Source organism: Lepisosteus oculatus, chromosome 3 (assembly GCF_040954835.1).
Source record: "Lepisosteus oculatus isolate fLepOcu1 chromosome 3, fLepOcu1.hap2, whole genome shotgun sequence".
Classification (NCBI taxonomy): domain Eukaryota; kingdom Metazoa; phylum Chordata; class Actinopteri; order Semionotiformes; family Lepisosteidae; genus Lepisosteus; species Lepisosteus oculatus.
Genome location: NC_090698.1, coordinates 69,238,246 through 69,253,208, shown reverse-complemented (window position 1 = coordinate 69,253,208; position 14,963 = coordinate 69,238,246). Strand labels below are relative to the sequence as shown.

The 14,963-nt window shown below is 43.2% G+C and overlaps 2 protein-coding genes and 1 long non-coding RNA gene across 6 annotated transcripts in view; 2 read left to right on the top strand and 1 right to left on the bottom strand.

Annotated features, from left to right (window-relative positions):
- LOC102683428 (kinesin-like protein KIF24) overlaps positions 1 to 6,747 on the top strand; it is a 20,180-nt gene extending 13,433 nt beyond the window's left edge. For 2 of the 3 annotated variants that reach the window (XM_015362640.2, XM_015362645.2), the window contains exons 11-15: positions 95 to 204; positions 614 to 2,514; positions 2,966 to 3,749; positions 4,058 to 4,151; positions 5,730 to 6,747. In XM_015362640.2, coding sequence (XP_015218126.2) covers positions 95 to 204; positions 614 to 2,514; positions 2,966 to 3,749; positions 4,058 to 4,151; positions 5,730 to 5,783 — 2,943 coding nt within the window. In that variant the 3' untranslated portion in view covers positions 5,784 to 6,747. The remainder of the gene's footprint in view (positions 1 to 94; positions 205 to 613; positions 2,515 to 2,965; positions 3,750 to 4,057; positions 4,152 to 5,729) is intronic. The other variant, XM_015362652.2, reaches the window with a different exon arrangement.
- Positions 1 to 10,058, bottom strand: part of LOC138237741 (uncharacterized) — a 15,975-nt gene extending 5,917 nt beyond the window's left edge. Inside the window, exon 1 of the long non-coding RNA XR_011189110.1 lies at positions 9,831 to 10,058. This is a non-coding gene — a long non-coding RNA (uncharacterized lncRNA). The remainder of the gene's footprint in view (positions 1 to 9,830) is intronic.
- ubap1 (ubiquitin associated protein 1) overlaps positions 7,606 to 14,963 on the top strand; it is a 21,528-nt gene continuing 14,170 nt past the window's right edge. Inside the window, exon 1 of one of the 2 annotated variants that reach the window (XM_015362673.2) lies at positions 7,606 to 7,811. The gene's annotated coding sequence lies outside the window, so the exon portion shown is untranslated. Of the gene's footprint in view, positions 7,812 to 8,456; positions 8,623 to 14,963 lie in introns of those variants that run through there. The other variant, XM_006626696.3, reaches the window with a different exon arrangement.

The following is a 14,963-nucleotide window of genomic DNA, read 5'->3' as shown; positions in this document are numbered from 1 at the left end:
TGTAATTTAACAATGTGGCTTTGTTGGAAGTGTGTGAATACCTTTGCAACACAGTAGATTTGTTTATTTAATACTGTATTAAAATGTTTTCTAGGTGCTGAAGGATTCATTTATCGGGAATTCAAAGACCTGCATGATAGCAAATATTTCTCCTAGCCATGTAGCTACAGAACACACTCTTAACACCTTGCGCTATGCAGACAGGTGAGCACAGTTCTGTCTTGTTCTATACTTGTTTTTAAGCAGGAAATGTACAGCGTTCTGTGAGTCAGGGCTGCGTTTTATTTATTGTGATGTTGGCAGATCATATCCTCTATTTTGTGAATTAGTTAATGCTTCCACTGCTAATTTTTGAATGTGGAAATTTGTGGAAAAAAATACAGAATTTGTCTACAGATGTAAGGTGTGATCTATGTAGTAAGGGTAGCTGGCAGATTGAATTTCAACAGTATGTTATCTATGTTGTTTCATTGTGCATAAATAATACTTTATTTCCATTAGATTTTATCACAGCTAGTAATGTTTTAAAAAGCTTTTTTGAAATGACACATGAATATGTACACACGTCTCTGTGAGTGTGTCATGCAGGTGTCTTTCTTATTCCTTCATGCAGGGTGAAGGAGCTGAGAAGAGGAGTGAAACATTCCCCGGGCTCCAGAGGAGGCAGCAGGCTGGTGGGGAGCCCTTTCTCCAAGCGTAACAAACACTCCTGCAGGGAGAGGAGCTCCCCCAAGAAACTGAGGCTGGGGGCAGGCAAGGGGGCCCGAGACCCCAAAGAGCCACATCCTGGGGTCCCTGTAGCAGTGGTAACTCCTCCAAGAAGTGCCCTGCTCTGCTCCACACCCAAGACTGTTGCTGTAAGAGAGGCCTGGCTGAAGCACAGCTCTCCAGCGCAAGGGATGCTGAGAGCAGCGGAGCAGAAGGAGGGGGATAAGGCGGTACCCAAGGGGCAATGCGAGGCACGCTGCAGGCAAGGGCAAGGACTGGGCTCACAGGGCATACACAAAGTTCAGGCCATGGTGTGGCCCGTATGGAAAGAAACTGTTGCCAGGGAGAGGTTCAAGGGAACTTGCCTGGGACGAGCGTCTCTGTCGGAGGACCGCAGAGGCCAGGTTGACACTGACACTTTGGATGCTTGGGCTGGCTCTGGTTTTCTCCGGAGGGAGAGGGAAAGAGAGGGAGGAAGGGAAAAGCAAGAGGAGGACAAGAAGGAGGCAGAGTGGGAGACACTTTGCCACCGACAAAGGGAAAGGGAGTTAGGAAGTGAGAGGGAGAGAGAGATGGAGAGGCAGCGCCATCTGAGAAAATACCACCAGCAACTTCAGAGGCCGTCCATCCGGCACTACCAGCCCCTGGAGGGCCTTCGGGCCTCATACGAGGGGCAGAGCATGGAGTCTCTTGCAGAACCGGGTGTCAGGCCCAGCAGCCGGGTGTGTCCGGGGGACACAGATGTAGACAGCGCTAGTGATGCGAGTCAGGACTCCCTCAATGTCGTTGAGCTGGGGAGCTGCCCTAGTGAAGAAGACCACCATGGCAACTGCGTTGAGGACGCCTACAGTCCTGGCTATAGGTCAGACACAGATGCTTCTGTCCGTCGCGGGAGAGGTTTCTGGGGGGTGCCAAAAGGCTCTATCTGTTTGGAATTGAGAAGGGATTTGGGAAACCGAGAGAGAGCTGACAGGCTTCAGGGAGAATACAGGAGCAGGGAGGACTGGCAAGAGCAGTCTGTGTCTGAGCAGCGGGAGGAAGCAGAGGAGACGAATCCCAACATGGAGGAGCTTGAGGTCAGTGAGAGCTGGAGGCTGGATGGGCGGACAGGCTTTGGGGACTGGCTGCAGGACAGCCCAGGTCAGCCTGACTGGAGCATAGAAGAGGACTCTTTCACCATGAGGTCTTCTGGTAGCAACAATACACCTGAGAAACCCTATTCTCCAGTGTCAGAGAAGCAGCCAGGCCACGTGTCCCCCAGTTTAGACTGCTTCAACAATCTGTCTTCTGACCACAAACAGATCAACTCGGCACTCCAGGACATGGTGGAGATACCAGACCTGTCGAACCCCGAAGATTGTACCAATGTCCCTTTGCCCAGTGATCGAAACTTTGTAAAACCAGGAAGTGATGGAGAAGCAGCTCCAACATGTGATTCTATGATGTTGTCTGGCTCAGGTGTCCACGCAGAAACAGACAGGGACTCTGCTTCAGAGCCACAAGAGGACAACAGTGTCCACCAGCAAGCATCAGACATTTCTATAACCTCTGCCACAATGGACCCTTTGACAATCTCTCTGTTGGACATCGAGAGGCAGGTGGCTACAGACTCCTTCCTCTGTGGGCCACAGTCTCCTTCCCTTTCTCAAGGCGAGGTCTCCAGGGAGGAGTCTACTGAGGACCTTGAGTCAAGGAGCACCTTGAATCAAGGACCTGCAGTGGCACAGCGTAGCCAGAGAGGGCAGCAGACACAGCCAGCAGTCAGCTTGGACACTCCCCTACTCTCTGAGAATGGTAACGGTGGATGTACGTAGTCTACCAAATATTGCTAGTTTTGAAGTAAATGAACTTTCCTTTCAATTTCTCATTCTCGTGTAATAAAAAACAGTACAACTTTTCCTTTTTTCCTGCACTTTTCAGTATCCAAGTACAATATAGTGAACATTTCTAAACTGCTCTTTTTTGCTGATTTAAAAAAAAAACGTTTAAATGCTTATGTGTTTTTTTTTTCCAGTTAAGCATCTTTAAACTTTTATTGCAGCTTCAAAGAGAAATCACCCCAATACTGTAATGATCCTTGCCAAAACTGAACATAACTGCAGGTTATCTAGAAGTCTGTGAAATGATGGAGGAACAAAACCATGAACATTTCTTTTGAAAACTTGCTTGAGATTGGACTGCTTCATTTTGATCAGCCAGCCCAGAAAGGACTGAGCAGCAGACAGTACCTTAATCCGTGTCTTTGCTTCATTCTCAGGTTCTTCCGCGGACTGTCATACAGCCACCTGGGAGCTGTGCCCACAGAGGGCGGACGTGAGTGTCACACTGGCTGCCCGCAGTCTGATCTCCACTCCACGGAGTTTCACAGCGTGCACTGCCCAGCACCTCTGTAACTCCCCTTGCCAGCTCAGCCCCTCACACGCCAGTAATCACACTACACCCCCTGAAGACTCTGCTCTGGATCACGGCCTGCTGTCCCCTGCAGCCACAGACAGAGTGTCAGAGTCAGCTGTCTCGGCCCACTTCTCTGTGCTGTGCCGGGAGCTTGCGAAGGAACTGCCTGGCCAAAACCAGACCGCAGTTGCCAGGGGGAGCAGTCCAGAGAGTGACAGAGTTACTGCAGCAGGCGCGCAAGACCCTACAGAGAGCTGTGACATCTCAGTACCTGCAGCAGCAGCGCCTGTGTCATGGTCCAGTCAAGAGCTAGTGCCCAGTGTGAACGTGAAGCAGGCGGTTGCTGATTTATACGTGGGAGGACTTCCAGGCTGCCACCGCAGGTTGAGGAATGAAGTGCAGGAGGTCCTGGGGTTGAGGCAACAGAACCAAGGCCTTACTCAGTCTACTTCAGATACAACGGCAGAGAGAAACTCCAGTCCTCCTGCCGATCCAGAGCTGTCCCCCCTCAACAGTGCAGGGGACCAGTTAGCCAACCCGACTCTGTATCAGGGCCGTATGACCAGTCCCACTCTGCTACAGCACACCGTGACCAGAGAACCTCTCTACGTCGCTCGACAGCAGCAGGAGGCACTTGGAAGGGCACAGTAGGTTTTTTTTGTTGGTTTCTTACCTCCACCTTTTCCATTAGTATTTTGTACAAAGTTGTACATTTTGTATGAGCCTGTGATTTTAAATCTGCTTCGGGAACCGTGAATTATTACGGGTTTATTGTGCCTTGAAGTCACTTTTATGTACTTTCCTCTCGCCGTACATTTTCTGATTGTGTAACTTGTTTAAAAAGGTGTATATGTACGATTGCATGAGGGCTTTATAGTGTACATTTCCTTTTGGACGTAAGCTGTTTTTGCTGAAGGCTGAAGGGATAAGTGCCGATTGTCCCTCTCGTCTCCAGGAGCCTGGTGATCCGGGCGCACCGTGAGGAGCTGGATGAGATGCAGTCTCTGAGCCGGAGGGAGGAGGCCCTGCTCAGCCTGCAGCCTGACATGGTGAGAGGTTGTCAGCCTCTTGTGATCACCCCCCTGCTGCTGATGTAGGGCACAGCAGTACTGGGGCAACAAGCTCAGGACGCCCCCAAAGCTCAGACTACAATTTCTAAATTTTCTATTCAGATATTTTACCCCCAAAATAATTACATCTCTGAAGCTCAGCGGGTGTGAGCCTGGTCAGTACCTGGATGGGAGACCTCCTGGGAAAAAACTAAGGTTGCTGCTGGAAGAGGTGTTAGTGGGCCCAGCAGGGGGCGCTCACCCTGCAGTCTGTGTGGGTCCTAATGCCCCAGTAGAGTGACGGGGACACTATACTGTAAACAGGTGCCGTCCTTCGGATGAGACGTAAAACCGAGGTCCTGACTCTCTGTGGTCATTAAAAACCCCAGGGCGTTTCTCGAAAAGAGTAGGGGTGTAACCCCGGTGTCCTGGCCAAATTTCCCATTGGCCCTTACCAATCATGGCCTCCTAATAATCCCCGTCTATGAACTGGCTTCATTACTCTACTCTGGTAAGTGTTCTGGCGTTGCATCATCCAGGTGGGGCTGCACAGTGGTGGTGGTGGAGGGGATCCCCATTACCTGTAAAGCGCTTTGAGTGGAGTGTCCAGAAAAATGCTATATATGTGTAAGCAATTATTATTATTATCATCTCCATAATTCAGTATCTCAACAAAAAAAAATTAAATGGAAAGATGAAAACAAGTAAAACGAATAGTGAGGATCCACCGATGAACATGATATATTGTGGCCCCAGTCTGAATTATTCACACACATCTGAGCTGCAATCCCTTACATGTGTCAGTGTCTCGCTGCATGAATGTGTGAGATTTATTCTAAATACAAAATATAGAAGTAGTGGGATGAAAGAGGGTTTTGTCTAATGTAATATTTAGTTGCTGAAGGATGTGATTGTAATGAAACAGAAGTCTACAAATATAGATTACATCTGCCTAAGCTTGTAATTGTTTTAAAATTGCTTTTAGCTCTTATTCAGTTTTGTTGGAAATAATATATCCCAGTTCTTCTGTGCTGTATTATGCTGCATTTCCACTTTTCCAATGAATACGGTCAAATCTGTGGTCATCGTGTTTAAGATAATGTTTGTGGGACACAATTTCCCCTGTGATGCAGTAGGACAGGGATGCACCATGTGGTGCATAGGTTTAATGACTGTGGTTTGAACAATTTAGTTTTAAACTAACCTTCTGCTTTTATGGGAGCATTACTTATGTACACACATGTACAACATATGGTCTTATCTCTACCCTGAAGAGGGAAAGAATGAAGAATATTTATTTTAAAATGGTAGTGCATCTCATGGTAAGATGGAGTTTAGTATGCAGTGGCCACATAGCTGGTCATTTTTTTTAATCTGTGAAAAATAATATAACTAATTTTGTTCTTATTATGGCTACAGACTTTTTTAATAGTGCTATCACGAAGGGTGTTTTGATACGTTTTCAAAATCTGTTTTTTGTACTAAGGAAAAAACCAGCAGATGATTAGAATAATTGAAGCACTTCTCAGTGGATGGTGTGAGACGCAGTGACTAACCCCTTTGCTGCTGTCTCTGCAGGACTTCACAGACTATGTGGTGAAGCTGGAAGAGATCATGGAGCTGAAAGCATAGTGTGTGCGCAGTGTAAGGGCCCAACTACAGCTCTACCTCACCTACCCAGGGGCCACTGGCTCTTAGGATTCCCAGGAATGCATTAGACAGCATCTGTGGGTGCACTGTGTATAGCTTCAGGTTTGAGTTTTGCATCTTCCTCTATATACTGTACACAGACTTGTTCCCCACCTCAGTGTGTTTGCGGGTATGTGTGTATTATCAGTGTTCACTACTGCTCTGATGACTATAGTACAGTTTTTCTTCTTTTCTTGAACTGAGCAAGGCTCTGCACTGTGTACTTTTGTTGTGCACTTGCAGGAGCAAATCCAATTTTTTCTTAAGGGTTGCCTTTTTTTATACCGTTTGTCACAAAATGTTGGTGATGGATTGTCTTCTCTGAAGCCTTTCGGACTGCTGAAACCTCCAGTGCTAACACATACTGAGTAACATCAGTTTATCTTGGTGATTCCTGGGTTCCTCAGCTAGTCACTGCAGTGAAACAATGCAAACTAAGCTCAGTTATTGTAATAGGGAAGAAAATATATTTCTTTTTGTATACCTAAATAGGGGAATGTTTATAGAGCATACACACAGTACCATGCATCAGGATGGAAAGAACAATATCTAGGCCAACCACACATGAAACAGTGTCTTGTTACTCCCAAAAGGAGGAAAAAGATGAAGAATATTTAAAAATGCTGGTGTATCTCATTGTCTCAACCTTGTAAGCTGTAGTTTGGTATGCAAGCCCCCTTCTGCTGCGTTACTATGGTATATAATAATCATGAATAATTTTAATCCAGTGCAGGGAAAATGCAATAGCAAGATTTAAACTCTTAAATATTATACAGTATTCCATACTCTTATGCAATCAAGAACAGTCTGTAACCTTTGTAATTCAGAAAGGTCATTCGAAACCAGCTTATTTATTGTAACTAAATCTGAAGTATGTTGTTAAAATAAAATTTCCAGTTTGAACATATCTTTTCTGGTTTCTGTTTATACCTTAGCATACACAGCAAGTATTTTCTCTTTTCACAGTGTTTTTCCTTATTTATTCAGAAACAGAATTCTGTGAGTCAATTACATTTCGATAATAAATATGATGGATTACATTCTGTTAGAAACGGGGTTATGGAAATGGTAAATAGTAGAAAATGACTGAAAGATTTTGCCAAGAATATACCAGAGCAGCTGGTAAATTTGAGGCACCTGAGTTCTTTTTTTCTCTGGCACAGCTTTGGTGAAAAGAGTAATAATTCAGGTACAAGTAAAGGTTTATTCCATGCTGAAAAGAAAAGATGCAACGTTTTCGCTGTGAAGCCTTCTTCAAGTGTGAATTAAACAGTTCCGGTACACTGGGTTAAACATATATTAATTAAAAATGACAATGACACACTCAACAACAAACCACATAAACACACAACATAGGTTGTCCAAGAGGCCTACATCCTAGCTCCCCCCAGAAAAACCCCCGGACTGCTACCAAATTTTGCCCATTGGGGATTTTGGACAAAGTCCAAAAGAGGAGAAAGCTGCCTTCTAAATTAAACAATATCACCTACAGTTATCCATCTGGAAACCAGGATCCTGCAAAATGAATAGGAACCGAACTCTCCATTCTAAAAATGCACTCACTGACCAGGAGAGCTTGTATTTAACTGAGGGATTCTTTACACTGGAAATCAGAATGGTAAGTTCACTTAGGAAGGGTCAGATACTGAACTCCAGTCAGCTCTTTCCAGATCTGGACAGGGAACTCGTGCCTTCTGACTCATGCCTTCCCTCTCCTGTCCTCCCTTTCTCACTTCTCCTGCCTGCTTTACACTGTCTTCCTGGACTGTGACTTGTTGACTGACACCTTATTACTTACCCAGATCTTAATTAAGGAAAACCAAGGTTAGCTCTATGATTGCTTTGATCACTGAATCTCAGACTCATACGTTTCAGCAAACATCTCCCTGCTTTGAAGCCCCAGAAAATTGTAAATGTTGACACAAGCCGAGTGCTATTGTGCCCTGGTTTTGTCTTGGGAACCCGTGCTATGTAAGTAATGTATTTCGAGTCCATTTTGTACCTCTCATTCCACCAGCTTCTCAACATCTCGGTGCAGTTCATTTATGCAGTTTATGTTATCTATATGTTCCACTGCTGGAGCTTCATGATTATATATGTTTATACGTATAAATTATCTACTACGTTTTCCACAGCTTTTTCAACTAAAGACTCCGAAACGATATCTTCGATAAGTAACTCATGCGGCTTAACGTTCTCTGTCGTTGCTAGGATTTTTTTAATCAAACAACAAGCACTGAAAGGAGAATGACTCGAGCATTTAAAAAAATACCCATTTTGTATACACTTCTGGAGTCATCGGGATGAACTCCCTGGAAAATGTGCTGTAAGTGTACAGTCATAATTTATTTTAAAAAGTCATGACGTCCAACATTAGCCTTCTAACGTACGGCCTATTGGCTATATGTCATTAAAAGATGACTACATTTGTTTGCTAGGAAACCGATAACGCTTCTGTAGTTCAAACCTCTAGTTTTATTTTAATACTGCGCGGCAACAATAACAATAATGGCAGCTGCCCGTGACTCAACTTCCCAAGAGGGGCGGGTTGTTGCGATGACGTAGAGCTTGGTTATTGGTCAGAGGTGAGTCACGTGCCGGATGCGACGGAGTAGGGGGGGGGGGCGAGAGGCGGGGTCATGGAAGAACAAGATGGCGTCCTGCGATGAAGCAGGAAATAGGACTCGGTTTCATTAAAACTTGTTTCAGGCGAGCATTGAAAGAAGAGAGTTCGAGGGAAAGCCGAAAAAGACCTTTCGGACACGAAAAGGAGTAGACACAGGTGAGGTGGCGGTACCCAGGCGAAGTGTTGAAGTGAAAGGGAACGGCGGGTTTGCAGTGGTACATACGCGTTTGGAACTGGGCTTCTCGCAGTTTGTGTGCCCGTTACATAAACTACAGACTGCTGGTTGTGGGATACAGCAGGCCCCGGAACCGTGAATACAAAGATTGAACTGTTATTTTTATTTTTGAAACCGAGAGGTGGGGTGTCGGTTGCCCGGTGTAATTCTACAGGATATGTCAGTGCCGCTGTCATAGGTATTTACGAGTTGTTTTGGCTGGAACGGCCCCGTGTCTCGAAGCTGTAAAAGGCCACTTCTTAAGCTGTTGAAGTTATTTCCCTTTCGGGCGTTTCGGGAGCAATGCGTAGCTCATACGAATTCGTCACGGGTTGTTTGAACTGCTTTTGATTTAAATAAGACTAATCTTTCTTTACGTGATGTCCGATGTCACGGTATACCCTTAAGATTGTGTTGTGCTTTGCAGGCTCGCGTCAACTGGATTGTAAGCTTGATTGATACAATAGATGTGATGTCCAGAGGTATTGCCAAGAACTGTCTGTAGGGGATTGTAGCAGTGATTGGTCATCACAGCAGGAGGAACTGAAATGTTTCAACAGGTCGATTTACCGGGGGTTTCAGTGACCGGTGTGTTCCTGGCAGGGAAAGCGAGTTGTAGACGCAGCGTTACATGAAATGCCACGGAGCACAGTGACAAGTCAATCACGACTTGTTGACTTCTGCAGTGTTATGACACGCTGTGTGTAACCCCCTTTCAGCAGTCAGAATGTGTTCGCTGAGTAATTGGTATAAAGTGGTTATCGCTTATCAACCAAAAGCGAACCACTGACAGTAGTTTCAATTGCAGTTCGCAGAGCTGTGCTGCTCCGAAGCTTTTTGTCAGTTTTTATTTTTGTTTGTTGCAACTTCGGGGCAGGTTTCACCCTGGCTGACAGCTGTGTAGTCACTTCTCTATACCGGGGTGCAGAAATGGAATTTCCCAACTGTCTTGACAGAAGTCAGTTAAAAACTAACATTTTTTGCCTCTTTTTTTTTAATAATGTAATACATTGTGTTCTGCGTGTGTTCTGTATGTCTCGCTGTATATGGATAAAGCAAACACGTGTCTCATGGTGAGCAAGCTGGGGTATGCAAAAAGGCGAATTCCTAATGCAAGAAATTGTGTAAGGCTAATAAAGTGATCTCTTACCTCAACTTTAGCTTTCTGTGGTTTCTGTGTGAGGGTGAGTAAGAGAGAGTAATTTGGAGAAACAAGCGAGGCCGAGGGCCATGAATTACATCCAAGCACACGTGTTCAAGGCTCAGTCCTGTGGTTTGGCTCCAGTGGTTCACACTCTCACGGGCTTCTGTACACAGGTGCTGTTCTGTTCTTGTCCAGCTCGGTCTGAACACAGACTTGTGAGCGTGGCAGTGCATGTCACGCCACGTCGTGGAGTCAGTTGGTTTAAAAAGAAACCCACTGACCTTTTTAAAATAATGCGGACTTTGTTTTTAAAGTGCAGCCTGGATAATGTGCAAAGAGCTAAAGACAAGTCCTTTATGGTCTAACGAAGTGTTTCACTTCAGCTTCTGAACACTGCCTCTTTATCTGCAGGGGAGTCACCGACCTGAAACGAGTGCGATGGTTCTGAGGAAGTTGGGCATTTGGTGTGGGTTTTTTTTTTGGGAGATATCTGAGGGGAAGAGCAACTAGTTTTGATCTTTATTCTTCAGTCTTTTTCGATCAATAAATCGCAAAGTTAGAGATTAAACCCTTTTCACTGATGCACAAATGTATCTTTTAGGGATAATTGGGATAAGAAACCCTTGTGAAATTGAACACCGAGAGAGCTTTCACAGCCTTCTGGCTTATTTGGGCACATCAGTAGTGCAGAACTCTCACTCTTGTGTGAAGAAGTCCCGTCGGATTGTGCAAGTCTCTGTAGCAGTCATCTACAACTGTAGACCTAGTCACTCTGTTACATTGGTCCAAATAAGTATATTATGTTGGTTAATTAAGATGTGAGGTGGAACAGAAACCCAGAGACCTTTGGGAAAACTTGAATAGTGCACCTCTGGTTACAGATTTTAGGTGGAGGTTTGTCCTACAATCATTCATTTTTATGTCATGTTCTGGCTTGTTTGTTCATCCTTTCACTGCCTTTTGAAGTGATGAAAAATTTGGTTGTTAATGTGCTCATAAAAAAAAATGAAAATGTGAATTTAGGTTGTACACAGTGAAGCCAGTTACGTCCTCATTGTGACATGGTGTTATCTTTGCTCTTAGGTTTGGATGTTTTCTAATTATAATCTAATTACATGTTAGAATTTCATCACAGAACAACTAGCTAGTACTGTATATTGTATCAGGTTGTAGATTATATTTTGCCAGAAGGTGAATTTTTGATTTGGGGGACCTTTGTGTTCCAGCAGTAATGCGAATGGGCTTTGCATTTTATGCACAACAATTCTCAATTTATTTGACAAAATGTGGTATTTTTTGGTTCTTAAATATAAACCAATCACATATGTCTGTTTGGAGATTCTGCAATTAATTTCAACTAAATTGGTAATGACAATAATACCTGTGCGTACATGTTCAAAATTTAAATGTGTGGTTAAGCCTCAGTAACTCATTTGTTACATATTAAGCCGCTGGTCAAATAATAATACATAGGCTATAAAGGATTAACTTGTATTGTGAGCAAGATTCCATTTTAACTGTGATGCTAAAACTGTTGTAGCTCCCTGTCTGGGCAAGAAACACAATGTCATAACAGGTCTAGAATTCCTGTCCTTATGGTTAGAAATCGCAGATTATATGAAATGCAAAAAGGTTATGACTGCAAACGTTTATTATTTTTTGTAGCTCTGAAGGGCATTGCATCTGGGAAGTGCTTACTTGAAACGATTAATGATTGGAAAACAGCTGCATCAGAACTATTACTGTAAGAACTGTAGTGTGTGTGTGTCTCATTCCACCAGAACACTTTCAGTTTCAGACAATTGTTTCAGATATTGCAGAAATATCATGTTTAGAATGACAGGTTGTTTTAGAACAACCATTTCATTTGGGTTCTAAATCCATCCAGGAATGGTAATAAAAAAAAATCTGACATCTCTAATCCCTGATTCCATCTACCCACATTGGAATTAAGAATGTGAATGAGAAGTGATCTATTACGTAGGGATGCATGGAGTCACAGCGCAGTCCAGTGAAGGTTAGAGATGAGTTTCATTGTAATGACCATGGCCACTTCTGGAGAACGCTGAAGGGGACACACAAGGTGTATTTCCCACCGTGCCCTGAATTGCAACAGTTCTACAGAGGTTTTTATAGTCCCAGTCCAGCCAATTTATTACCACGAATGGGGTTCTACCGGACTGTCTAGTTTTTATTCCATCCACAGTTCTTTTCCTAATTATCTAATAATCCATGTTTGGTTAACCTTGAATAGTTCAATTTAATCATATTTTTTATTATTAAACACTACAGGTTAAGAATGTTAAGCTATAAACAGTCTGCTGCCATGTTATTAACATTTCTAAAAAAGTCTGTATATCGAGTGGTTAGGGGTGTGGTTCGGACTGTAGTCAGAGTTTTGTTGCTAGTGTCCAAGTAATCCACAGCAGAGATAGAATCGCTCAGTTTGTACAACCATTTCTAAATATTTAGATTCTGATTAAGTTTACAACTCGGCATCTAAAGCATTACCATTTTTTCAGGCTTTAAAAGGAACTATAAAAATTGCTTAACCTTTACTCTCGAACACCAAAATATGGGACTCTGGTTGTGATTTGTGTGTGGGGAAAAAAACCCACAAAAGGTCAGGTGTCCTGCTGAGAAAGTGATTGAATCTGTCAAACATAGTCTCCAGGCTTTTGGCTACTGGCATCAATGTATTTCTTCTGTTTCGTAACTCTTACCAGTTGTCTTATATGGTATACTTAGGAACAGAGGATTATTCCACACTGAAATGTAGAAAGAATAAAAAGAAACATGTTTCAACCGAGTATCCTTCTTCAGATGTGAAGTATTTTTTCAGAATGGAATTAACCTCTGTTTGTTTCTTTGTAGCCTGCATGCTGACAGCTTCTCACTCAAACCTCTGTTAAAGTATGTTTAATTGTACTTAAATATGCGGTACTAATGTTATTGAAAGAGACCTCGTGCTAACTAGTGACTTGATTTCCTTAGGGAAGCCATGATCACTGCTATGAATATTTGTAGCCATACTCTACGATGTGGAAGGCATTGTGAAGTCTTGTAGTTTTGCTGTGATAGTTATAGAGTGCATTAGAGCTTTGAGAAACAATTGTTAGAATATTCACATTTCAGAGGAGTGCAAAAACATTTGGAGCTTTTTTGTTTTTTTCAGTAAATGCTTGAGGTTTTCAACACTTTTTTGAGAGCTTTTGCTGTTATTAGTTAAGGAATATGGATTTAATGAAAATGTAATGCTTGCTTATTCTCATGGCATAAGGATCAATCACCTCAATTGCTCAGCACTAGTAACTCAGATGTGGACAGCTGTTCTTTAGTTTAAATGCTGTCATCTTAATTAGCACTAGTCTAAAGCTTTTCCCAGAAAAAGTCCCCTTTAGTGACTAAATCCTTACTGTTATTCAGCTGTTTTACATTCAGCAGAATACTCCATCTTGCATAACTGAAGAAGGCTCCACAGTTGAAACGTTTTGTTTTCTCTTTTCAGCAGGGAATAAACCTTTAGTTGTTCCTTTGCAGCCTGCGCATGCTGACACAGCTCCCCACTTCAACTGCTTTATCTAAGGTTGCGCCTGATGAAATCGGGAACTTCACTGAGTTTTAAGATGTCTTTTAAAGGAGACCTCTGCGATAGGGATGTGGATTAATGTCTGAAAATACTGACCTTAATATTAATTTTATAGGAAAACCTAAATAAGTCATTTTTATAATTGGTTCTGTCTTAAAGTGTCATGTGATGGTAAAGAATTCTTTGGATTTCTATGGCAATATTCATGGTCCCACTACTGTACATAGTTGATCGTGTGAGAATTTGCTTCACTAGTTGAATTAAGAAGGAATATCGGGAAGATGAGGTTGCACAAAGTGGAATTTAGCCAGGGCATTAAGATTAGCAGCCCTACTCTTTCAAAAGAGAAAAGAAATAGGGTTTCTGATTTTGAAAAATATGATCAGCGATACTGATTGCATGCTTTCCTATGAAAACAATAGGCTAGACCTATTACTAAAAAGTAATGTGTAAAATAGGAATTAATTGTTTTTTTTCTTCACTTACAAGGGGTAGCATGTTGTAGGGATTTACAGAACAGTCAGGCATAGTTTTAAATTTTTTAGCTTAATTTCCTTGCTGCTTATTAGACTTTTATTGCATATGCTACAGTACATTCATTGCAAGTATTGTTAGAACTCCCTTTGCATTGCCAGTAATGGCACACATCCCCTAGGCTGCCAGCCCCTGCCTAGTCTCTGCATACTGTCCCAGCTCATCCCAGAGGAATTTCAGTGGGGCTCGAGTCATAGCTGTGCATAGTTGGGCATCCGTGGAAAAACAGCCAAGCTCTCATCTGACAAGGAATCCATTGTCCCACGAGTATGAGGATGTGTTGTCACATCAGGATGAACCCACAGCAGCGGTTGCTGCTGGGGTCCAGGGACAGGATGAGTGTAGGATCAGTCAGTGAACATTTGTGACCTGGTGTTTCTGATGCAGCGGATCTGGGAATGTGAAAAAGAATCGGGATAATCCGTCGATCTCGCCGGAGTGTTGTGACTCATTGTTCGTTAGATCCCGGCCTGTCATTTCCAGCCTGTTTTTGTACTCGGATAGAAACTGATGGTTGGGAAGCCCCAGATGTCCAGCAGCGGTGTCATGACTTAATCCAGCTTCCGATACGGAGATGACACACAGGCATTGTTCTTTGTGGAGCATATCGGTTCCATTATTTGTTTTTCTGTCTTGAGTTTCACCAGTTTTGACATTCGGTACCAGAGCACCTCATCAGCTGTGTCCAGTCTTCACTAATGAGGGGATGCAGGGTTTATACGACAGCAGATCGTCAGCAGATCAATGGTGAAAAATGACACCAAAGACATTTCACACATCAAAAATCAATTTAACTCTTCTAAAAACATACATGCTTAGATGGAGAGAATTTGTTTTTGATGCCCGGTATCATTAAGTAGACTGGTACTTGAGAACAGGCAACCTTTTTTTGAAGTAGCGCTGACCAAACAGCGGGTTTGGCTCCTCGGTCTCTCGTGCAGTCCTTGGAGCTGCTGTCTGGCAGAGCCACAGTCCTCCTTTTATTACAGGGCTAAAACCAACCCACATGATCAAAT